This window comes from Strigops habroptila, chromosome 1 (assembly GCF_004027225.2).
Source record: "Strigops habroptila isolate Jane chromosome 1, bStrHab1.2.pri, whole genome shotgun sequence".
NCBI lineage: Eukaryota > Metazoa > Chordata > Aves > Psittaciformes > Psittacidae > Strigops > Strigops habroptila.
Window position 1 is genome coordinate 95981969 of NC_044277.2, and position 27174 is coordinate 96009142.

At 40.3% G+C, this 27174-nt stretch overlaps 1 protein-coding gene across 2 annotated transcripts in view; it reads right to left on the minus strand.

Moving 5' to 3' along the window:
• The window catches only part of SLC66A2 (solute carrier family 66 member 2), a 60782-nt gene that overhangs the window by 20916 nt on the left and 12692 nt on the right, over window positions 1-27174 (minus strand). Inside the window, exon 4 of one of the 2 annotated variants that reach the window (XM_030497632.1) lies at window positions 25216-25269. The exons of the other annotated variant lie outside the window; for it this stretch is intronic. Within the exon in view, the coding sequence (XP_030353492.1) occupies window positions 25216-25269 (54 nt within the window). The remainder of the gene's footprint in view (window positions 1-25215; window positions 25270-27174) is intronic. 2 annotated transcript variants of the gene reach the window in all.

Genomic DNA, 27174 nt, shown 5'->3' on the forward strand with positions numbered 1-27174 from the left:
GATACATATAGTTTCTATTTCACTATACTAGGTTATGAGTAAGTTCTAGTTTCTGCTATAAATTTTGAAGAGAGGGAGAAGGAGAGGAAGAGGAGAAAGACAAAATGAGATAAGAACAATCATGACCTCACAAAAAACCATCTGAATTATCTTAAAAACATCCCAATACATAATCACCAATTGCTCTGCTTAACAGATGTTTTTTCCAAATGCAGCAGTCTATTTTAGGACACTACACATCACCAAATTCTGCATTACCAACTACTTCCAGGAAGAAGTAAAAGAATGACTGAACATCAAAAAAAAAAAAAATAAAAGAAAGAAGTAGAAAATGACCTTTCATACAGGTCGAACTTTCTCTGCTCCTTATTTGAACTGCGAAACTGTTTTGCCACATGATTGCTTCTTTTTAACCAAGGCTGAAAGGCTCAAGCTTATCTTCTGTGACAAATGGTTTCAGAAATTCAAAGGGAAAAAAATTCACATACCCATCACTTGAAGGTTTGGAAATAAACTGTGACTCATTTTTCCAAGTGGCTCCCTTCTCATGGAAGTCCAAACACATTAGTCCTGTAACAGGAGCTATACACTTTCAAAATAAAAAATGTTGGTTGTGCTGAGTACTGTGACAGGTGTATGCAAAAAAGGCTTTTAAATGCTTAAAAACAAATGGGAACTGTTCCTTAAAAAATAAAGAAAATAAAACCAGGAGGAGTTTTAAAAACAGAACAAAATCCACATGTGTGTGCAGACAAGTCCCGTCCCCCTCCAATACAGAGCAATCTGCAGCAGAGCTGAGAGACAGACGTAGCCACAGCTGTCCCAAGAAGATAGCCAGAGGACACCAATCAGTGCCCTGGGCCATATCATCTAAGGTGCAGAACTGAACAAAGTTATAAATATTATTGCAAACATTATTCACGTTTGAATAAAATTATGAATAATAGAGATGATACTGGGATTTTTGCCCTCCTTCCCCAGCAAATATCATCCCTTTTCTTTAAAAGGACAAACAAGAAATCCCACTGCACCACAATTTATTTCTATCAAACATCTTAAAATCTATCCAAGTTAAATCTGGATGCATTATCTTTCTAGTCCCTGAAGTGGGAAGACACTGCTTGCATAGCTCACTCCATTCACTAGCTCCCCATCCTGCCCAGAGAGAAATTTATGACACGAGTCTGTATTCAGTTGATATAGTTCAAGTAGTAATTCCCAGTCACTAACATCCTGGACTGATCTGAATTGGCATTACTGCAGTGAAAGGTACTTTATCCTATTACCCATGCCTGAGCTCTTTAATCCACTCAGCGAACTGCATTTTAAACATGCTAATCCAGTGATAGATGAGATATTTATGTTTGAAAATCCTATTGATGCTGGGGAAGGAGTAGCTCAGTAGGTTCTTTGTGCACTGACTGGAGAAAAGTCTACACAGCTTGAGGGTGAAGAAAGATGAGATTAGAAGACCTCCTCTGGGAGGCACATTGCATGTCGGCTATGAAAAATGTAAAGCAGGCAGAGACAGCACTGCAAATAACCATGGTTAGCACTAGTCAAGCCAAAATGCAAGTAGTAAACTGAAGATTCTGGTGTGGGATATATGCCAAACGACACAAAGAAGAGTCCACAGTATCAACTTTCATTTGAGGATGACACAGAGTCCAAACAGTTACATTATTTTTAGTCAAGAAGCATTATATACCAAGTCAGCTACCATGCTAGCTCCTTTTAGGAAAGTGAAGCAAAGACTTTGACATCCTAAAAATTATTTACTGTAGCTCTCAATTTCTCTTGCTAGTTGCATCTTATTTTATGCCTTGACCTTTCTAATTCTGTACCTGCATCTTCATGCTACATTCACTTACACTTGTCTTTAGTCATTTGACCCAGTTCCCATTTTTTGTTTGGTTTCTCTTACATTCAAGGTCAATGAAGAGCTTCCAATTTACATTCCGTCTTTTCCAGGTGGGAGAGTTTGCATTTAGCCCTTTGTATAGCTTCACCAAGGAAATTCTTATGAAGGCTGCTGGTTTTATTTTACTGTGCTCCCTCCCATTCCTTATAAATACCAACAGTTCACAGCCATGCACCCAAACTGCCTCCCATAATCAAACCTTTGACCTCCTGTATGAAAAACACTGCTCACTATCTCATTCTAAGAGCATGCCAGACAGTCTCTACTCCTGAGTGTCTTTCTAAACAGATTCCTGGGTAGTTAATCCCACTCTCCCACCCCATTACAGCTAAATCTTGTGCTTTGGGAGACTGCAGTGCTCTTCACAGAACCTCCAATCTCCATCATCTAACTGATCTGACTTCCTGTCACAGCCTACTTTTGCACATGATCAAAGGAGTCCAGGCCAAGCAGATGTCCAACACCGCCCTTAGCAGCACTGGAATCCACAACCTGAGGGCGTAGGTGCTGAGAAAGAGCCTGATAATGGTAATTCAGCCAACCTGGAACAGTTACAAAATGCAGTCATGGCTAAGAATTATTTCAGGTTATTATCCATGCTGTGTTTACTGTAAAATGTACACACATTTTGAGGATGCAGGAGCTGGAACCTACAAATCTCTGTCCTGCCTGTGAGTTAACCACTTGGCTACAGTGCAGCAGGCTCCCTCTCACTTGCTCTTTTGCTTGCCTCAAGAAGCTTGTGGTCTCTGCTGTAAAAGGGGTTCATCGTTCAGCAGCAGGCAAATACAGTGCCCCTTTTCATCCCAGCCTGGCAATAAGGGCAACTCGTTGGACAGTTGGAAGACACAGACTTGTATCCCCAGGCTGACAAGAGATACTGACTCAGACATTTCACACATTGAGTGCTCTAAGCTACACATAGGCATGGCACTCAGCGGCAGCATCTTCATATGATTTTGCCACATCTTCTGAAGAGGACTTGGGAGGCACCTGTCACAGGAGGTGAGGCCTGGGCAGTAGATTCTGAAAAGGAGACTTTTACACTTGCAGTCCTCCAGCTGTGGCAAATCCTCAGGCATTTGCGCCAGGCACTATCTGTCTCCCTAGCAATCCTGATTCCAGACACCTCATCTCAAACCAGCAGCAGGATTACAGAGAAGCCTGCTGGCTAGCACTCCCCACCTTGCTCATTCTGAGCAGCTCTCAGCCAGCAGGTGGGTTTCTCCAATCCTCTGTTCTGAAATTCCTGTGTATCTCATAGGGCACCCAGGAAAAAACTGGGCTAACAATAGCAGGAAGGCTCTGCATGACTGTTACCAGGCAATCCATAACTTCTCTCACTCTCATCAACTACATATCCAGCTAGGCACTTTCTTCTTTCCTTCCAGAAAGAAGGAAGGAAGCAGCAATAGAGACAGGAATTGAAAACTGATACATTTAGATTTTCTTTCTTCCTTTTTTAAGAAGTGATAGAAACTTGCAAAATGCTGTCAGAAGCCAGCATTTCTTTTACACTCACGGGGACTGAAAAGGGACTTGTTATGTTTCACGTGTGGTACAAAAGAAGAGAAGAAATGAGAGCTTAGCACCAACAACTTTTGGCTCTGATACAAACCACTCTTTTTGAAGAAAAAGAAAGAGGGGAAAAAAAAAAAAGAAGTAAAAGGAATTCACCATCTCTATAAAGATGCTAGTATTATCATTCTCCATCTCCATTCCTTCAGGCCTAACCCAGGAATTTCTGCATCTCTGTGAACTTTTAAGTATCTGCACAGCTCTGTCACTACAGTACCTCAGCATCTGCTTTACCTTACAACATTCCCATCTACAGGTTATTGTCATCTGGTCTGCACACGGGGTAGTACCCAAACACTGTCACTTCTTCCTTTCTATCATGTCTAAGATGGGAGCAAAATATTCCAGAGGGTCTTGAACCTTCTGAAAACATCAGACCAGCCTATACTAAACAAATTACTGTCATTCAATGGAACCCATGTGATGTCATTCATCACTTGAATCATGACATCCAGATGATGGATGACACCCTTTGGCCCATATAGTGCCTTCCCTTGGCCACATCTAGACTGATGTTACGAGTTCAATATAGCCAATCCCCTTAGTATTTGACTCCTAAAAGCTCCAGCACAAGTCCTTTAGTTAACAAAAAGTAACCAGCAGATTTTCATGTGAGAAGGGGAAAATGTCAAATCTTAATTGCAGAGAAAAAGGCTGAAAGCCTGACCCAAATAAACCTTGAAGATTCATGCAAAGAAACTTTGTTTTTAAAAGCTCACTGGAGTTTTTGGTACTTGGTGGAAGACTGTTGAACAGCTGTGGTTAGAAGCTCAAGTCTGATGAAATCTCCTCCACATCAACATAATCCCTGTCTCCTCCAGCTGTCTCCTCTAGTTTGAAGGCAAGTACCTGCCTTTGATTTCTTTGCCTCATTTTATGTAGTGTCACCAGCTTCTAAAATCATTTATGCTGGGTCTCTGTTTTGTCACATCGGGCTGACGTTCCTTCCTCACCAACAGGGTTATTACTCACTCTTCTTCCTCCTTCTCAAAAAAATAATACATAAGTGGGCTGAAATTTTTCCAGCACTGTCCCCCCTCTCAAGGCTTCTCACTCATCTTCCATACTGTCCCCCAGCACAACATACCTCCAAACATCAGCAACTGCTCTGCCCTCCCCTTTACCTCTTCACAAAAGGGAATTAGTAATTGCAAAGTTAAGAGACTCATGTTGGTTACAACTATGTAAAAAAATCACACACAAATGCCCTGGTATACATAAAAAAGTCTAACAATCCACACTCTATTTCATAACACCCTGCATTTCTCATTAATTTTCTACTTTCCTGATTTTATGGCCTTTGCTTTAAGGGAAACCTTTGAATACCACTTAGCACAGTGGTCTTGACCAGAGATAATTAGCAATAACAGCTATATTGACCATTTTGTGAACCTTAAAGAACAGCAATTAAAAAGTTACACTTAGTCTGAAAGTTTTATCCCTGCTGCTAACAACACACAGGACAAGTAAGGATGGAAACCTGAAACAAAATATTCATACCCTGGGCACCTCCTGTGCAGCTGACAGCCTTTGCTGTGCTACCCACAGTGTAATTTGCTTTGTACACAGCTTCAGTGTACAGGAGTCTCACAGTAAAGAGGAAAACAAACAAAAAACAAAACAAAACAAAACTACATTTTAGAGAAAAATGCAGTTATATAAACATATAAAATTCACTTGACCTTTAACTCATGTTTGACATTTTCCACTGTCTTCCGAAAGGATGCTGAATTGTTTACATTACTTGGGCTGCACTGTTACCAGCCCTGTCAAAATGTTAATTTGTGTGTTCATGTATACATCTAAATATGCTTGCATACACATATATTCCTCTTCCTCCCAGTAAAACTACTAATAAGTATTAAAAAGAAAGCAAAATAATAAAAGCAAACAGAGGAGAACAAAGTTTCTTTGTTCTAATACAGAGGAAGTTTTCACAAGTATGGTATCTGTGAACAAGGCTCCAACTGCTGGGCTCAGAGACTGCTGGCAAATGCCAACTGAGCTGGGAAATCCACATGGAGCACTACAGCTCAGCCCAGCCATCTCTGCACATTACTGCAGAACAAGTGTAAGCAATTCTGGGTGAGCCAGAAGCGAACTCCTTCCCTGGTCCCCCTGAAAAACCCTGCAGAAGTGTACTCTGGACTAGTCTCTTCCAAATCAAACACATTTCTTGGAGTCCTCTACATGGCAGATGCTTTCAAGGCAATCTTGGAGGGGGTACACTTGTAACCCCCTACCTATTTACCTTGTGCAACACATGCCATCCAAACCCTGTTTGCTTCCCAAGTCCAGCTGAGAGAAAACACTAGATCTGTATTCCTAGAGCAGGTCAGTAAGATTAGAAGAAAAAAGAGAGAGAACCACCACCACAGATACATACCAATACTGCTACTAGGGCAAGGCACTTAAGCCTAGATATATCTAGGTCAATATAGTTACAGGACTGCATTTCCTCTGTGAAGATTGGCCTCCTCAGTTACATCACTACTAAAATTATCTACTGTGCTACTGCTACTTCTGCCTGTACAGAAGAAGTCTCTCCTCTTTCTATTCCAATGTATTGACTTTTCTTAGTCACTGTCTCCATGAGACTATCTCAACAGCTTGCAAAAGCAGCTATTAGCTGACTTACAAGATAACTGTGAAGAACTGCAGATCATGGGGCTAAGAAAGCCACAGGAAGGAGGTAGCTGTGGCCCAAAGGAATTGGTGCTATGGAAGATAAGCTATGTATCTGAAAGGTGGAGTGAAAGCAGCATAAACAGCTTCAGAAACCACGTGAGACAGAGAGAGAGCACGGACTTCAGGAGAAAGTCCTCCTCTCAAGGCGCAGCACAGGAGTGAAATGGGAAGCCCAGGGAATGCCACAGCAGAGTTTTGATGACTATGGGCAGCCAATGCTTTTATGACAAACACTCCCAATTCTGCTCACCTCCTATGCCAAGAGTGTCAAAAAGCCCAAAGCAAGTCAAGCTAAAGAAATAAATCCCTCCAGCCCTTCACCTGCAAGCACAGGTCTGAAGTACAGCCTTTGCTCCAAAGTTTGCTAATGACGGAGGCGGCAGATTAGAGCCAAGTTCACTCTTCTTTTGGCTAGATAACACCTTCCTATGCTAACTATAGAAAGAGACTTCTTTTTCTGACAGTAAGCTAAACAGGGATGATGAGAACGTCACAGCAAGAAAAACGTGTAGTACCAAGTTACTATTTTTACACTCATTTTAACAATACTTTACACTATCCTCAGCGTGGTTTATCTAAGCTATCACCCACAGCCCTACCAGGCAGTACACAAAGGCCTCCAGACAAAAGACTACAATGGAGTAAGTTAAGCACTGAAGAGCAGGCAGCCTTGGCTCCAAATTCTTGTAGTTAGAGTTACAAACTCTTTATGAAAACAGTTTAATTTATTTTGAATAGTACTAAAGTATTCTTTGAAGTTAAGGTCTCAGAAGATCTCAAGACTAACATTAGAAACAACATGCGCTTATCATACTTCTCATTCAAAGACAGCAATTAAAGAGATGAATAAAAGTTCTTCTGAATATTATAAAACCAAGCTGTGCATTAGCCCAGATGCAGGCTGCCTCGGATACCACCATGCCGGGGATTACAATGCCAGGTTGCATGTATAAAACAGCAAGTTACTCCCAGAAACTTTGGAATTAACTACCAGGTAATTCTTCCCCCTTCTCCCCTCTTTTGAAATGCAGATTCCAGGCAAAAATGCTGAATAGCTAGTAACTTGCCAAAAGATACATGACCTCTCTCTTTTTCAGCCTTCTGAGAGCTTGACATACCTGACACCCTATCACTTCTATTGTGTAGACACCACAAAAAGAAAGCATATACGGGATTTTTTTTTTTTTTTTAGTTACTCAAATTATGCATGCATACATCCATGTGCAGGTATGTTTACAACACAAAGCTGAACACTCTTTCTAGAAATATAAACTCCTCTACTCATTTAGGATTTTGGGGGGAAAGTTTAATCTTTGTTTCCTGGTAACCCACCACCAAGACAAATTCTAGCCCCCAAACTGGCCTTCCTAATTGGACATCCAAACAGAATAATGCCTTGTGCAGCTGCCTCCTTTGCTAAGATCGTGTCATTTTGTCTGCTAAACACCTCTTGGCAATCGCCTCAGTTAATCTCAGAATGACCCAGTTTAGAATTGATAGTTTAACCCTTCAAAATCATCACAATCATGTAGGAAATTCTAGGAAGCTTTCTGCTTTTTTTTCTCACTTGCTTCTTTGCTCTGCCCAGTCTTTACTGAAGACATGAAAATGTCAAACATGTTTTAATTATCTGAACTGCATTACAAAGATGCTAATATCTCAAAATGACTGTACAATCTACTCCATTTCATAGGGTTTCCTTTCAAATATCTATTGTAGTTTAGAATAATAGGGTAGGCTGATGAACAAAAACACCATTTTGAAAAAAAAAAATATTAGTATTTCTGGATTTTTGTTCTATGCTGGAACAAAAGTAAGACTTTGGAAAATCTGGGGAAGGATGAAGAGAGAGGCAAACATACAGATGGGATTCGGGAAATAAGTTCAAATTTTTAATGCCTCTGATTTGAATTAAGGACCTTCCACCTAGGATTTTCCATGTCCTAGGGGAGCACCCAATCACAAGGCTATTGCCCAGTCAGGTCAGGAAGCATCTTGTCTCAGCATAAATACTACCCTTTTCAAACTGTGCTGGGTTTGCTGGGATAGAGTTAATTTTCTTGCTAGTAGCTGGTGCAGTGCCGTGTTTTGGCTTTAGTCTGAGAACAATGCTGATAACACACCGATGATTGTTGTTGCCAAATAGCGCTTACTCTAAGTCAAGGACTTTTCAGTCTTTCATGCTCTGCCAGTGAGGGGGGGCACAAAAAGCCAGGAAGGAGCAGAGACAGGACACCTGACCCAAACTAGCCAAAGGGGTATTCCATACTTGTGAAGTTGACTATGGAATTTCATCCATTTTAAAAAGTAAGATGTGGGTAGATGAACCTGGGAATAATTACAATCTCCAAATGACCTTCTAGGGAAAGGGGAAGAAAAGACTTCTGGCAGCAGCAGGTTTTCTAGAACCTACACACCTGCAGTGTTCTCTCACAACCTTTAAACTGAAATTCACTCTATTTACAAGTCTGAACAGATCCAACTTGTAGTATATGGAGACCAAACAGGAGGAATTTCCACACAAATTACTTTATTGCATTAGCAGGAAGAATTTATAGGGAAGGAGACCAGTACAGAGTTTGAGTGTTTGCAGACTGCCTTACTGATTGTAACTGGAAGAGCCAAGCAAGACAGAGCTACCCTGAAACAGAATTTCCCCTTCAACTTCCCAGCTGTTTAGTTTGACCACAGATAAATCCCTGCTTTGACATGATCAGTGGTTGTCATGCAAGATGCACTTCTGAATACCACAGTTTCTGAACACCTTGTGTCTGCAGTTTAATGCTCCACAGTCAATGTATCTTCAAGATGTGGAAAGAAGGGTTATGGTAGTAGATTTAAATAAGTTGCTCTGTCATGAAGAGTTTGGTGTAGACACAGGTGTGCATTCACAAATTGTTCACATTTCCCAGAAGTTTAAGCCCCTCTCATACCCTTTAAGCTCCAGCAGGACAACCATTAGCTCCCTGAAGCTTTTCTCATTGAAGCCACCAAAATGTAGGCTTTTTTTTCCCCCCACCTTTTTTAAAAGATTTTACACACAAAAAAAGAACAAGCCTGAATTTTAAGCCAGATCTGTTCACTTATTTGGTTCAAAATATAATCTCACAAACCGTTCTGTCAGTACAACTGAGGGGGCAAGAATGAGTGGGGGGGCGGAGGAAGATTAAAAAGAGGATCAGGAATATCTTAGGCTGGCATTGCTGCCAAACATCTTGGCACCCAGCCACTGCTGGAGGCAAAAGACTTTGGCTGTTATGGCCCTTTATAAATGTAACTACTTTTAAAAAGGACAACAAAAAAACTCCACACCAAAACAGGCAGAAGACTGCAGTGGCAGCGTTCACCAGTGAGATGATTCTACCACCACAGGGTATGGTCCTTTTTTTCCTGGCTGAGTGATATAGGGATTTGCCCTCCACTGCTGTATCCCTTACACATCCCGTACACAGAAATGCAGGAGACACAGACGATGATGAGAGGTGAACCACAAAAAAAAAAAAAAAAAAAAAAAAAAAATGGAGCTGCAAACAGTAGTCCCATGCACAAATTCCTCATTAAATTCGTGTGTTTTTCTGTGAAGAAATAGTAAATTTCTTCCAAGACTGAGGAGTTCTTTGACATCTACTGTACACAGAGATTTAATGAGGAACTTTTCGATAAAAATATTTTAAGCCATCTCGATATTAAGTTTGCTCTGTTCGCTGAGCGCACAGTTACTTGTTCTTCTACTACAACCTACTCGCAACAGAGGGCAAAGAAAGGCACAAGGGAGTAAATAGCATCTCTGAGGACACAGTAAAAAATTAATTTAAGGCAAAAGACATTTTCTGAAACAACTGCTCCTGAGTTTTACATGCCAAGGGGTGAAAAAACAAGGGCGGGCAGCACTATAAAACCTTAACGTACGGAAGGAGTCATTCCAAGTTTTTGGTGGTTTGTATAAAAGGACAAAAAAATAGGGGCAAAAGGAAGCAGAGAATTTCAAGACCAGCAACCGTTTCTTTTCAAAGGCTGCTTCTTTCGGAGGAGATAAGGAGAGGGAAAAAAAATTACCTAGCAACAACTGCACAGTTTGTGACATTTACAAAGCAACCTACTAAAAAGTCACTTTAAGTGAGGAGAGGATGGCAAGATTTTTATCATCACAAATATGAAGGTAGACTTTAAATTTTAAAGATAACTATGCACACATGCACACACAAAAAATGCAGCAAGCTTGCAAAGGCTACTGTAGTGTGTATAAAAACCAAAGCAGTCTAGGTATTTTAGAAATAGCAGTATTGGTCTTGATGTTGATGCAGAAAAAAGTCCCCAAACTCATACAACTTAAGCAAAGAAACAGCAACGTCCTGAATATTTAAAATGCTGCATCTCTCAAGTTCTCATCAGGCTTTTGAGTTGCAATGGGTAAAGTAAAAAAAGAAAGCTTTAAGCAGCTATTAAAAATAAAAAATGTTTCCATGAAATACTTTGGATCTGTCTTCCCTTCTAGTTTCTATGTCTCCATGGAATCGTCCAAGATGAACAAGACCCATTTCTTTAAATGCACAATACAAGTAAAAATAAATCCGCCAGAACTGAATTCTGGGGTTTGGATTTTTATCCCTACCCATGGGAGGGAACATAAGATCCTGATGCAGTAAATGTAATGCATACTGATCACAGAGCAGAGCAAAGAGAAAGTAGGGCATATAATAAATGCATATATACGAAAGGAGACTCTCATAACTTCAGGAATAGTAGTGACATAGTTCCCTCCACAAGGAAGGAAATATGCTGATTACTAGCAATCTGTGTGTCTGGAGAGAGACCGCATACACCCTGACCCTCACCATAAATTCATGGTTCACTGAAAAATTACACCTTTTCTGCTGTTGATTCAAGAGGATACAGGAAGCACCTTCACATGAACAGCAAAGTTATATCCTTTTTTCCCCAACCTTGCTCAGTATTATGTCATCTCCTCATATAGACAGACACCACATATAATTCTTTTAGTAACAAGATAACATAAAATTTTGAAGTTGAAAACATCTACTCTGAAAAATAAAACAAAATTTTAAAATGTGATTAGGCAAGCTCCTCATGAGGCCTATGTTTGCCACTCTATTAATATCATTTTAATCACTGAGCATCTACTGCACAGTTTTAACGAGTCAAATACTGAATCTAAAGAATTACTGGCTGATGCAATGGAACCAGATCTTAGAAAGCTTTATCTCCTCCTGCAAGAACAATTTATTTACTTTTCCAGTTTAGCCTAATGAAAGTATCTGGTTTATTCAAACAGTAAGAAACTGATTGGGAACTGAGTAAAACCTGCTCTGTTCTGTGTCTTTGAATAGTGACTGAGACTACAAAAGGATGAAATGACCACAAAAAATAAGTAAATGAATTTTACTAAAAATCTATCTAAAAATAATATCTACTTTGGGGGGTTTTCAAGCATATTTCCACAAAATGGTTCTTCAGTACAAACACTGCAGTTTATTTACCTTTTTTAAGTTATTCCACATTTCTATTTTAAATCAATTTTCAACCAAAACAAACTGTTGTAAGTTACAAGTAACCCAATACGTGACCATCTAACGTATTTTTAACCTAATAAAAAAATGTATTTTGAATGGATCACATATTATGCCGTATTATTACTGAAATGTATTACATTTCTGTAAGCCAGCAACAAAACCTGCTTCAGATCACGTGAACCAAGCTTTCTTTAATAAAGTAAACGAAAGATAAAAAAATTTAAATCATAATTTGCAAAGGCAGCTCCAAACCTAACCAACCTCACAAAGAAAGAAGAAAAAGTCCTTTACAATATAAGGCTTCACTTACAATATATTCACTCACAATATAAGGCTTTACAATCATCCCAGCTTCACTGAACTAGTCTTTGGAAGACAAAGGGAGATGGCTTGGGCCTTAAAGCAGGAACAACTGTTTGTGGGACACGACTCTGAAGTGAATTCAGGAACTGATATGGCTTTCAAAAAAATCCTTCCACCTTAATCCTGTCTCTTCCTTGACAATCTCCTCTACAACCCTCCAGCAGTCCAGGCTACAATCTGGAATGTGGCTGTAAACCAAGTAGTGCTGAACACTACACTGTCACACCACCGAATGTCTAAATAATTTGTCGCAATATCTAATGTAATCATCTCTTCTGAAATATTTATTTAGGGTGCATGAAATAATAAGAAGTACCAAGCCAAGGAGATGGGAGAATAAGATGATTTACTGCCTGACTTCGAAAGACTATCATGTCTCAGTGCGGATGAGATAGAGCATGGGCACAGGAAAAAGACACTTAAAACACAGAGTTCAGAAGAAAGAAATTTCTTATATTGTCAATAGTACAATAGAGCAGGAGTGTTTAGTTATTAACTTCTATACATATGTCAAGTTTTTGCTACTGCAGCATTCCCATCAAACAGCCTCCACACTAAATGCCAAGGTCTATGCCGTTTTCCATAACGGAGCCCATCTCCTCAACACTCAGGAAGACAACCAACCAATAATTCACTAAAAAAAAATTCTTCTCTTCAGCATTTGTAAGTCATTCTTTGGGCACCTGTTAACTGCCAAACATCAGAAGTAACAATTTGGCATTCACACCAGAGGGGTGTTTGGTTTTCATTCTTCAGCATGCCTTGGGCCTGCAGGTTCATAAAAAATTACTAAAAAAAAGAAATAAACATAAATAAAAGTAACTGTGAACTTACTGCTGCAAAAGAAAATTAGTAAGTAAAGCCTAGTGAGACAGAGAGGTTTTCCATGATGCAGTGCTGATCCCAACACCACAGACGGCAGTATTCACATCAGGGATTCAGGCCCTTCTCAGTCAATGGAGAGAGACCCACCTGCCTTCAGCTTCTGTGGATGACCTGGGGAGTCTTGGGTGGAACCAGACAGGAGGCCTTTTTCTTTCATGGGAAACACTGAGGTTTCATCTGTTTCTCCAAAGTCAGAAGGAAATCACAGTCTCTCAGCTACGCACATTCAAAGACAGGGAACCTGAGTACTTAAACTGTGTAAGGGCTAGTGTGCTTCCTTCAGGCTCTCACAGGAGCCCCTCTCTCCTGCCTGTGCCTGGCTTCCCAGGAGACCATCAGAGTCGCTTTGCTCAGACTGATACACTCCAAGTTATCTGTGCAAGCCGGAACCTCCACCTCAGTCTCTCACATCCCATGCGAGTGCCATGATACTGGCTTATGGCCTGTACAACTGGAGTGTTTCACCTCCAGCCTTCACAAGGCTAAAAGCATTCAAGGGACAGAAGGCAGGCACAAACTAAAGGGGGGGTGAGGGAAAAACTGCACCAATTGCATGCATCCTTTTTGTGATTACAACAGGGGGTCAAGAACATACAGGAAAGCAGAAGCACCTCAGCCCCCTGCCCAAATTCATTCTCGCTTAGCAGTCGCATGCGATACAGATAGGGAGTACCTGGGTTCCACTGCTTAGTGTTCCTGCCTCAGAGCTGGAACATAAAATGGAATTTCCTGTTTCATCTCCCAAAAGTGAGGAGCATAAGGAGACTGGCTAACTGGAATGTAGCAAAGCTCTTTCTTCTTTCTCACTTGAAACCCCATAAGAGGGTTTGAAACTCCTTTTCCAATAGATGTATCTTTGGTGCATCACTATTTGCAAAGTAGGAGAGTAAAGTGGGGGAAGGATGGGAATCTTTCAGTAAAATAAAGCTATCCCTAATTGTTTTCAGCCAAGAGAATGGTCAGCTAGTGCATTACAGGTTAAAAGAATGACATTTGCATCCAAATAGAAAAGGTTTTGTTTTCCCTTGATACAACAGTGAAAATGGCAAAGCACCATTCAGTGCTTCAGTGGTGCCTTTCAATATCCAGCATAAGGAAACATCTTGTTAACATGTCATTGTTTATAAATAAGAGCTTTCGAAACATAGACTTATTAAATATATTCCCTATTTGTCACTTAATAGAAAGTAGCAACTTCATGTTCCCAGTGCACTTTAAGTAAAAGGCAGCTAATAAAACTTACAGGATAAAATTTAGTGAAAAATTAAATCAGGCTGAGTGCAACAATCAGGTTGTACTTTGAGCACCACCTCCACAAATAGTTCATAGAGCACATTATGCCAGCTCAGACATTCTAGTGTCACACCAGTCCCTTCTAACACCATTTTAATTGGGACCAAGTGAGAGCTGTCACCCAGCTCAGCACTTCAAAGTATTAGACTTCGAGTGACCTCATTGTCCATTTCTCTCACTCCATATACTGCAGTGGGTACGGTTATTTCAGTAGGCTTATTTCCAACAAACTAAATCTGTAAACAGAAGCTGAAGTCCTGAGCAAATGAGGCCCACAGGGCCTCAACATATGAAATGAGCAGCTTCCCAGAGTGACAGCATATCTGTCTTTTGTGTGGAGCCCCTGTTCAAGAGTCAGCGGCAGAAACTGAGTGCAGGCTACGCCCTCGTCTTCTGTACAGGACATAACTCTTGATATGTTGAGTCTGCTGATGTGTTCATGTGTTGAACTGTTGATTCTATGCCAGTTGCATAAATGCAAAGATAACATTATTTTAAAAATACATGAAATCTACAAAATGTGGATGTGCCAGGATCTATAACAAGATCCTAAAAACATGATGCAATCAGGACTCTTTTCCCTAGCAAGCTGTCTAGACAATCCATTATGTCTGAGCAGGCAGCACTGGGCAACAGCACTTCTTTAATCACACACCATGTCATCCAGTGTTACAAACCACTTAGGGAAAAGAAAAAGATCTATCAACCTATCAATGCATCTGTACTAACAACTAAAACCCCCTCAGCTTGAAAGTTTATCCTGAAGTCTGTTGGGAGTTGAGTGACCCTTTAAATGTTTCATTATTTACACCTTTTGAACTGAACTGGCAACTTGGCCATCATCTTGAAAAATCATCATTTCTCTTCTCACTTGTTTGGCTTACAGACAAACAAAGACATCAGACAAGCAGCAAAGCAGGATATCACAATGAAAGTCAGACAAACAATTCTCAACATAGCTTTAAACTTACCTCTTGCCTTCCAGCATTAGCAATGCTTTACTGTGCTTTCATTGGTAAGGTCTGCCCCCTACAGTTCCTAAGCCCAACTAGCAAAGCTGAGGGAGTGAAGCAGTACCCACAGAACAAGAAGGTGTGTTTGGGAGCACCTAAATCAATGGATTTACGCAAGTCATGGGACATAGATGGGAAGCATCTGAGGGTGTTGAGGGTGCAGGCTGATGCCTTTGCAAGGCTGCTCTATCATCTCTGAAAGGTCATGGTGACTGGGAGAGGTTCTTTATGACTGGGGGCAAGGGAAGAAAAGAAAAAAAAGTCATACCTATCTTCAAGAAGGAGGAACCAGGGAACCACAGGCCACTCAGCCTAACCTCATCTCTAGGATGGTTATGGAAGAAGTCCTCATGGCAGTCACTTCAAAGCACATGAAGGACAAGAAGGTGACTAGGAACAGACAGCATGGATTTACCAAGGGCAAACTATACCTTACCCAACCTGACTGCCTTCTATTATGAGAAGATTGGCTTTAAAGGCAAAAGCAGAGCAGTAAATGTTGTTTACAGCACCTTTAGCAAGGCTGTTAAGTCTCCTACAGTATTCATTATCAAAATACCAACTGGTAAGTGGACAATAAAAAGGGTAGAAAATTGTCTGGATTGTCAGGCTCGAAGAATTTTTCCTCCCAAAGGAAAACCATACAATTTATGACCAGTCAGAAGACAGCCCACAATATATCACAGCAGTGTTCAGTACTAGGGCAAGACTCTAACATCTTTTAACAAGCTGGATAATGGCAAGTTTATGAAATCAGGGTGAGTGCATGACAGACTGAGGGACAGCACTACTATTCAAATGGCTATTAGTCTGGAGATACGGGCTGACAGGAATACCATGAAGTTCAAGGTTATTGAACAGCTGGGAAGGAGTAACAGTACAGTTGCTGGGGGCTGATTCGCTAGCAAGCAGCTTTGTAGACTAGTGGAGGGTAGCCTGGCAGACAGTTTGAGAACAAGTAAGCAGTGTGTCCTTGTTGCAAAGGCAGCTGATCACCTACTGGGCTGTACAGTTGAGCAAGTGTGTGGCTAGCAGATAAAGGGAAGTGTTTATTCCTTTCTATTTACTACCAGCAAGGCTGTACCTGGATAAAGTTCCCAAGTACAAGAAAGGCATTGACCTACTGGAATGAGCCTAGTGGTGGGTCACCAAGATGATTAAAAGGCTGAGGTACATGGTATACATGAAGAACCAAGTTTGTCCAATTTTAAGAAGAGAAGGCTTCTTGCTGCCTATAGCTATCTGAGAGTGTATCTCTGGACATAAAACTTGCCTGAACAAGGCCCTGAGCAACCTCATCCCTGCTCTAAGCAGGGAACTGGACCACATAACCCCATCCAAACCAAATTATTCTATGACCTTGTTTAAAGAACAAATCTTACCATTCAGATCTAGATGTGACCCAGTATACAACGGCATGTGACAAGCTAAAGAAGTCGGAAACTGCAAAAGCTTCTCACATCTACTAAAATGAAGCAGCACATTTGCTGCATATGTGTTCCCTGCAGGAATAGGCAGACAAACTGGTTGTATTTGAACATTTAGATGTCTCACCACTGACGTTATTAAAGCACCTAGTTAGCCTGGCTCCCACCACGAAGGATTTTTTTTTTCTTTTTTCCCCAAAACCTCTGTTTTTTCACAATTTCTCCAGTTACCACCGCAGCCCTGACGGCAAGATCAGACTGATCTCCCGAGTTCCAGCCACTGCTCAGCAGGCAAGATTTGAAAACCCAAGAGCACCCTCGTGTGGCTAGATGTTGCTATGAGCTCCCCTTCCTCCAGTTAAATTACACGCGGCACTAGCAAAATCCACATTTTATTCCCAGGTCTACTTCCCCACCGCACCACCACTAGAAGCGGTACTTGTGCCAGAAGTGCTACTTCTGCCACCACACAGTTCTTCCAATAGACCCTGCTTAAGTCGTCTTCTTTCCACGAGACTACAGCTTGGTGACAAGCCTCACAGAGGCTGCTAAAGAGGCACCAGCAGCCACAGTCAGCGAGAACCCAGAGCAACACACTCAAGAAACAGCACTGAACTTTGCCTCTCTTGGTAATACTGCTCACGCCAAGCTGGAGAGCCACCTTTACCATCACTGTCTTTTCTCCTAGTGTTAAAAGATAGTTTTTCCTTAATTTAAGGGAAAAAAAAATAGAATTTCCTGCTAGCAGATAAGGATTTTTTCTTTTCCCTGCCCACCCTTTTTTTTTTTTTTTTTTTTTTTTTAAAGAGAGGCTGAGAGAACAGCAGCTGCACTTCTTTTTTCCAGCTCCCCCAACCACTGCAGCATGCACTTCATGCTGCACTGCAAAGGCCTCACTCACCACTGTACAAGCCTTGCTCACTTCACCTAACCTGCACCCATGCCCTGCCTGTCCATCCCCTTTCTCCTTGTAGCTGGTAGGCTTTCAGAAGAGCATGAGCCCTTGACACGCTACATTCAAGCTGGCAGATCATTGCAAGTAAATAAAAAGAATGGCCTACTTCCATTTTCATGCTGAAGCCACTCAAAAGCAGTAGCAAGGCTGATGCAAAAGGAGGGGCCAGAAAGCCCTTAACTTAGGTCTGAACATACTGTTCTACCACCAAATAGTATCTTACTGAAACCATTCTGACTCGGTAAAGATTTTACAAGTCTCTGGTTAGCTGTTTTCCCTACTGCCCGTAAGCTGCTTAAAGGAAGCTAAATAATAATTTTAAAATGCAGTAGCCTCAAAAACATAACACCATCCTCCAGGTCCCCTGCCCTGATAGCTAGTAAATCCACGTAACACCTTCTAAAAGGGATAGAGATGTTTATGGTCTGATTACCACCAATGACAGGAACCAAATGAAATAACGTGTGATGCAAAACATTACAAAGCTAATACAGCTAATAAAATTAAGAACACGGTGTATTTCTGATTATTGTAGAAGTAGTTTTCATTAGCTTTTAACTCCTACATTGAACTCCTACATTAACTCCTTCTTTTAGCATTAACTCCTACACTGAAATAGAGGAGTAAAAGGAACAAAAGGACTGTATTTTCGAATTGGATGTGGTGGTCTCACAGTAAACCAGATGGAATATTTTATTTACAGTCCCACAGTAGCTTGGATTAGAAGAGCCCTCTGCAGGACCTTTAGTCCAGCCTTCTGTCCAAAGCTAACCTGTTAAAAACAGAGCACATTTCACTTTATCAAGAGGTACTTTGGACCTTTCAGGTCAAGAACGAGTAGATTTCTAAACTACAATCATGAAACAGTTTGACTACAAGTTACTGTGTGCACTACAGTAACATACAAGCCAAATGTTATTGCCCACATTAGGCATGAGAAAAGGATAATCCCCCTTCAGCTATTAAGGCTTTAGAGGTTTCAGTTTAAGAACCAAAAGAAGCTGCAGGTAGCAGCTCCAATTTCTCAAACCTTTTGAAAAAACACTTTACAAAGACCTTCCAATGCAGCCCTTAAAAGTCCAAGAATGTTACTTACATTTATCACCGAATGCAAAATATTCACAACAAATACTCTAATAACTTTACTCTTTGCATTTCATCCATGGTTTTGTGGCTGTTCCTGCATCCTGCCTATGCTGGCTCACACATTGAACAAGTGACCACAAAAAATGTGAGCAGCATGCTTAGGAGGAGGAAGACGGGATGTTTGGAGCTATGGAGTTTGTCTCCCCAAGTAACTGTTACCCAAGTAAAAGTTACCTCCCAAGTAACTGTTGCCCTGCTTTCCCAGAGATGGCTGTACACCTAGCTGCCAATGGAAGTAGCGAATGAATTCCTTACTTGCTTTGCCTGTACAGACAGCTTTTGCTTTACCTGTTAAACCATCTTTATGCCAAAAAGTGAGTATTCTCACTTCTACCCTTACAATTCTCCCCTCCATCCCACGGTGGGGGAGTGAGTGAGCAGCTGTGTGGGGCTTAGCTACTTAGCAACAGCCCACAACACAGGGACAGGCATGTTATTCCCTGTAGCTTTACTACAACTACTGATGTTATGTCTGTAGTTCATGAGTGCAGCAATACACCTGAAAACATCTTACGACTTGGAAGCTATTGCCTTATACTTACTCACGCAGGTAACAGCTGGTGATCACCTTTATTCTCATGCATCCCACCACTTGTCTCTCACATTTAAATGCGCTACATGCAATGCATTCCCAGAGCAACCCGCCCACCTAGACCCCTCACCACAGCATTAGTCAGTCTGTGGACAGTTTTATTATTGCAAGTCTCCCGCTCCCCTCCTGGCTCTCCCACACAGCCATGTGGTCCAGTGGTCTCCAACATAGGAAATCAGAGATTAAAAGAAAAGCCAATATTGCACTGTGGCCAGGAATGTGCTTTCACACACACGTCTATGTTCCACCCTGTAACAAGCACACAGGCATGCAGCAAACACATGATCTTCATCCCACCACCTCACTGTGGAGAGAGGAGTGTGTTTCTGGTCTCTCATGTCAAAGAAACTGCAAACTACCAGACAGAGATCATAGGTGCATGGAGGCCTCAACAATCATAAATTACTATTTGGGTTCCTCCCTTCCCTATTGTCTTTTCTAGAAGGAAAATGTCTCTCTGGAATATAGAATTTAAGAAGATAAACTTATTCTTTACTTTTATAACTTCTGAATAATACTAGATAAGCCTGCAAAAAGGTATGCCCTCTGACTGAATAACTTCCAACACTTTTTGACAGGACAGAAAAGGACACAATACAACTTTTCATTCAAGGCCCATTAGCCTGAGGAGCTGAGGAAAGATTTACACTAAATGGAACTTTGAAGCTTGAAAGAGTGTATATCTACTGGGAAATGTAACCGGCCCCAGAAAACAGACTGACCCAAATCTGTTTTTCTCAAGTTTTCTTACAGAAAAGTATTTTAGTATTGGTTTTGCAACGGTTCAGGAAACAAATTCTGCATGAAAATAAAAGAAACACCTTTTTAATGAACCACTCCCTCCCTCTGTCTGCATCTGTAGTTAAAAAAAAAAAAAAGTTATCCATTCAGTATGCAAAAGACCCATAAGTTCCTCTGTATGTTCCTTTTATTTGGACTGAATTATTCTGAAATGCCTGAATAGTAACTTAGACCTCCAGCACAGACCCATACCCGAATAGTCATATTATTTTCCAGGCTTCTGTTTGTTTCATCTGCAACATCAACTAATAAGAAACAAATATTATGTATTTAAAAAATAAAAGAAAAAATTAAAAAAAGGTATTACAACTTTCAACTTAAGTATTTACTATAGCAAATTGAAAAATGCCACTTCATCCTTAGAATCCCCATTTCTTAATTTCTTTTGTCTCCTAAAAGGTCTAAATATTGATGCAGAGAAAGATGAAGGGAAATAACTGTCCCCACCATACACAGAACTACAACCAAAGCGCAAATGTAGCCAGGTACCATTTCCTCAGGCAAAGTAGACCTGAATTCCCCAACAACTAGAAGTCCATTAATAAACACCCCAAAAAAAATCCTTTTAGCATCCTAGCCACACAGACACCATTATAACCCCCTCTTCTGGACACCCTCCCCAGAAGATCAACAAAAGCACTCTGCAATTAGTCTCAGAAGGATACATTTAATCCTGGAAAGAAGGGACCTAAACCCCTTCGAGTCTGTGTGCAGTTACAGGCACACAGTGGTGGCAGCTGCATCCTAGCAACAGCTATGCTTTTGTTATGTATTTTAACTACACAGCAGCTGCACAGGGAACTCAACTACTAGAAAGCATGGTGTAAAAGTCACATAATTGCAATGAAACCAAAGCACTACCCACAACTGCCTAAGGGAAACTGTTTCTGTGCTCTGCTCAGGATGTCAGCGGCTGGACAGAGAAGCACATTGTGCATGTTATGTACAGAGCACCGACAGAAAATCACAGCTCATACCTGCACCTTTGCAAGCCAGACACCCTGATGAACCCAAGCAGACCAAACACTCTGAACAGAGGGAGCCAGAGCACCGATTAAATAAAGTTTACATCCTTCATGGCACATGTAGATGTGGCATTCGTGCACATGGTTTAGTGGTGGACTTGGCAATGTTAAGTTTACAGCTGGACTCAAACGTCTTTTCCAACCTAAATGATTCTAGGATTCCATGTAATGTGTTAGTGCTGTTCTAGAGTATGCCAACAATTTATCACAAACGAACTGATGCCCCAAGTTAAGCAAAGAGTGCAGACAAAGGAAGAGCTGAAAGTGTGAGTTATTCACAAGCCTGTCACACTACCCATGGAAACCATGTAGCAGATGACTGTACCTGCTTAATTCACATTATCTTCATTATTTTGCACATACCAATGTGAAGTTAACTACACAGACATCTTGCATTTTTTTCCCCATTTAAAAAAAAAAAAAAAGTCATTTTAAATATTTTTCCAACAGGTATTTGGTGAATCTAAGTTTTTGTCACTTTATTACTACTGTTTTAAAACTTAATGCTAGTTGGACAACTTTTTGGTTTGGCCAAAGTTCAGGGTTCGGTAATATATCAAGTTTTAAAACCAACTTCAGAGAGGGAAGGAAAACCTTTGTGACCACAGAATGGTTTGGGTTGGAAGGGACCTTAAAAGCCACCTACTTCCAAATACCTGCCATGGGCAGGGACACTTTCCACTAGAGCAGGTTGCTCCAAGCCCCGTCCAACCTGGCCTTGAACACTGCCAGGGATGGGGCAGCCACAGCTTCTCAGGGCAACCTGTGCCAGGGCCTCATCACCCTCACAGGGAAGAACTTCTCCCTCAGATCTCATCTAAATCCACCCTCTGTCATCTTAAAGCTGTTATCCCTAGTCTACCTAGATCTACCAGAAGTGTCCTTCAAGATGTTTAAATGTTGATTCGGAAAAAAAAAAAAAAAAAAAATCAAAAGTCACATTCACTTTGAGACTTGCCTGCCACATCAATGAGACCACTCTAAACTTCAAAAGATACAGCCCCTTTGACGCAATGCCTTGTTTAGTGGTTTTATTATTTCTGCCCCAACAAACTCCAACACTCACATGGCTCAAAATACTTGTATTGTAGTGTAACAGATTAAGACATTTATCCAAATATATTCTAAAACATCTCACCAAGAGTGTGGGGGGGGACATGACAACTGGAGCTTTGCTCAGTCTCAGCAGTAGCCATCAAATGCTAGCAGGTGCTAGGTAGAACTAGATATATTAGAAAATGGGAATAAAGTATTATCCCTTCAGAACTGGAGATACTTAATTCTTTTTAATCCTTCCTTTGCTCAGAAAAAGGGGAATAATTTTATTTCTGTATGAAATCAGGAAATCCTACACTCTGGGGCCCATCATACTCTAAGTTATTTTACTTAGGTCAGTGAAACTGCAGCTCAGTGAAACTGCAGCAACCTTCCCCCACTCAACTCTCCCCTTCTCCCCACTCTCAACTTCCCTCAGCACTGACTGCTAGAATGTCAGTTTTCAGAGTCATGTGCCAGATAAAGGCTTTTCCAGATAACGTGTGGATAAGCAGTGGCTTTAAGTGGTTTGTTGGATTACAGATAAGGAAACATACCTAAAAGCAATTCCAGACAGCACTGCAGGAGCTCAGTTCCTATTCGTAGAGAAGCATCAAACAAATGCCTCAGTATGTATCTAACAAGTTCATTTGAAATTCATAGACAGACTAGTACATTTTCAGATTAACAGTCCTGCAATGAAATAGTGTTCATGGATAGCCAATCTTCAATTACAAACACAATATACAGTGTTTTTACTATGTAACCAGAAAAAGAAAGTAATACAATGGTTTCTGAAGCCTCAAAAGATATCGAAGAACATTTTACACCACTGAAATAAACAGGGGAACTGAAAAAGCCAACTCATTCTTCCAGGGGGAAAAAAAGAAGTTTAATCAAAACTCATTAAAAGACATTATGAGAATGCATTGTCAGGTGGAAATATGGCAAATACTCCCCTTACCTAACCTCTATGTGATCCTCCCCAGAGCTGTAATAAAATACTGCACTGCAGGACATAGCTCAGTGAAGCCCTCTGTAAACTGAAGTATGACTTATGCTGTGATGTAAAGCACCATGCATCCCACTCTTTACACAACCAGGATATACTTCTGTATGTACAATATAACCAAACACCTCAAAACATTTCTTATTTGTTTACACTGGTAAGAATTGCCACATTTCAACAGACTTGCCCACCCTAGTCTTTAAACTACTGTGCAGTAGTGTAAAACCGACCTCTTTCTTAGTGATAATCCAATTCATCACATTTTGCTAAGCAATTCAAAAGTGAACTTGAAGTAACATTTATTAACCAAATGTTTCAAATTTAAATCAGCTGGATTAAAAGGTAAGGTGCTTTTTTCTACAAACCTCAACTCTTTAAGCTATCAAACTACCAAGCACATTACTTTTTAACCAAAAAAAAAAGACAAGAAAAAAATCTGAAATGAGTAAAAGGTCACATTAAGTTACTTATTTCTGTTTAATTTTAACTACTTGAAGCTTTTTTAAATAACCCACTCAATCAGAACTAGGAGCACAGACAACTCTTTCTGGCTCTCACACTATAAATAAAGCATCGATGAATACTAGTAAAAGACAACAGGAATATTGGCACAAGGAACACAGGACTGCTTAAAGTTTACATTCCTTTAGTTAGTGTTGCAAGCCGGTGAGAATGACTACAAACTAGAATTAAAGACAAATAGAAAACCAAAACAGTTTGATACCAAGTACAGGGAAAAAATGTTTTGAAAATGCAAAAGGAAAAGGTGCTTTGCAAAATTCTGGCATTGGACCCAAAAAGGTAAATTGCCCAAAGTGTGCATTTTGCCCCTCAATCTGAAAGGGGAGACCCAGAAAGTGAATCATTAAAAGGGAGTTTAACCTTAGCAGGAATGTCCATATCGCTTCAAGAAAGCACTCCGGTTAATATTACTCCTTGGCAGTTTTCTCAGAGCTAACTCCAGTTTAATTAACTGTGTGTATTGACAAATACAGAAGTGGAGACTCTCCTTTAGCACCAGTAATATTCTTCTTTACCCTCTATTTTTTTAGTTGACCCCTTACTAATTCGAGTATTGCAACAGAGCATAACTTAGTATCAATGTGAGATTCTGAATCAGTTCAATTAAAATCTGCCCAGAAGTTGACTTTGGGAACTTCTGTGTCTCTAGTCAATATAACTTCCATAACGCTAAGCCCCAACTAATTTAAAACAAAATTACCATGACTTGAATAAACTATCTTTCCAAACTACTAAGAGTTGAAAATACTGCCAACCTGGTTTGCATCTAGTATTTCCTCTTCCTTAGGCAAATTAAAGAGCATAGATTCCAACTTTGAAACCGAAGACTGGAAGATTCCACCTTAAGTGTCGCTAATTCCCAAGTACCAATGTTGAGGCTGCTCTAATGAAAGAGGAATAAGCCAGAAATTTTCACAATGATGCAGATGCTTTGCTTGAACATCAAGCGTTGTGGGAAATCTCTTATCTAGCATTCCGAACAACACTGAAAGACACTCCTGTATTTTTCATAGTTTCCTCCAGAGTCAGATCTGGAAGAGGAGGAATGTGAGTCCAAAGAGACAGATCCCTGTATCATGTAGTATTTTGCTTGTCTAGCTCGGGGAAAGAAAAAGGAAGATATCATTGACACACAAAATGTGGTGAATTCCACTGTCTTCAGAAAAATGGTTTCTGAAATAGAGCTGAAAGCATCTTTTCCTCTATGAAGAAAGTTAAAAGTGAGGAAGGAAAATTTAAAAATGAAACAACAACAAAAAAAACAAAAAAAAAAAAGCACCAGGTTTTAGTATGTCACGAAAAGGTAATGCAAACATTCTCTATCAAAATGATCATGCAATCATTTCAAAAAATGATTAGAAAAAGCAGCAAAGCATGAAATATGTAGTTGAGGGGACAACTTCATGCAGAATGGGTTTGTCCAGTACATACCCAGATAGGATCTCTTGGGAGGTGCTTTGATTTCTTCATCCTTACTATCTGCAGCTACATAAAAAAACAGTAGAGGGGGAAAAATTAAAAAGAAAAAGGAAGGAAAGACAAACAGACTTGTATGATTAAATACAACAGTGGGTCTTTTAGTTATAGTTTAGTCAGTTAGTACATTTTGCTTGTAAAAAAATTATAGCCAAAACAAAACATGCCAGAAATTTTAGTCCCCATGCCTTCTATAAAACTCCCGCCTCGTGATGTTAAGATAGGGTCAAGCAGTAGGAAGTCCCAAAACAGTCTCAATGCACAACCCAACAGCAGTGTACCTGGGGGAGAAAATGAAGGCTTAAAATAGTGAAACAGACAGCTTAGCTTTTTCTTTACATTTCACAACCAGAGAAAACAAGCTGTTATCTCAGCAACACTGAGTGCATAGATATATATGTATAATCAGCTAAGCCAATACAGTTGCCTTGCCTCCCATGCAAAATGCTGTTCTAAAATAGTTTCAGAAAGCTTGAGCTTAAGCCAATCATGTGAAGGACAGAGGAGACCCCAATCTGCATGCTAAACTCTTTCACTCTAGCCTTCCTCTACCAGTTGAAAACCACATACTACGCAAGTGTGCTTTCCAGTGTCAAAAACAGAGCCGTTCAAGGGATCAAAGTGCTATAATAAGATACAAGTTATAAAGCAGATTAAGACAACCAGCAGTTGGAAGGAAAACTGGATGAGTGACCAGAGGAAATCATCTTCACATAAAAACACAAGAGCCCATGTTCTACACAGGAAGCCTGGGCTGTGTACGATAAGAGACATCCAAAAGCCCATTTTCAACAAATGCTGTCCACTGGTTTTCAGTATAATTTATACATTCAGGGAGCTAGAAATCTGTCACAATGTCTTGGGCCTGAAATTGATTCTTTGCTGGAGAGAGGTGGAAGGCTTGTATGGGGAAAGAAAAAGACAGTTCTTCATAGAGCGTCTGTCCCTCCAAGAACATGAGTAGACTGCTCTGGCCTGCCAATGTTTTCAAGAGTGGCCAGATGTTTTTAGTTGTCTGTATCTTTGAGCACCTTGCTTCAGCTTCCTCTTGATTCTCGAGTCAAGACATAGCACATGCACATTTTGCTTTTCAATATTTAGCTCTCTAGCATGGTAACACCATCATGCCCCAGAAATACTACAATGCTTTGAACAAAAACAACTATAACAAAAGAAACTGCCACTGAACCTTCCTGAACTGAGCCAACAACATAGCATATATACAGCTACACAGACACCAATTTAAAAGTGAGCAATGAATAATGAGAGCTATTATTACCACAACAATGGTACCAGGAGATTTGCATTAAACAGTCAAGATGCAATTAAAGTGGTGTTAAATAAAAGATAAAAGATGAGGAAGTATTTTTTCATGCCTGTTGATTTCATCTGCAGACTTCTTAATATAGCTTTCAAAGTATTCACATGCAGGAGAGAGAACTGTCCTATCATCGGAGGTTTTAAAATAAAATTGGGATATTCTGTTGTTTTCTTGCTTTGCTTGGTTTGGTTTTTGTCATGTCATGTGACGTGCGTCCCCCCCCCAATTCAGAACTGTTAAAAACAGACTACACAGTCCAAGTTTAAAAAACAATAAAACAGTTTCATATATAGTCTTCAATCAGTACATGTAATTGAAACGATAAAGTTTATGTATCCAGAACAAAAAGTCAGAGTAGGCAGTAGCAGTACAAGATGGGCTCTGCCACTTTCAACTTACTTGCAAAACTGAAAAAAAACCGGGGGGGGGGGGAAGGAGGAGAGAGACTCTCATAACTGAGAGTAACTGAAAGAAAAAAAAAAAAAGATTATGCAAGTTTTCCTAATGAGTTCTCTATGTAGAGCCTATAAGAAATAAGCGAACATTACTGGGCAAGATTCTGGGGAGACTGTATATTTCACACTATGATAATT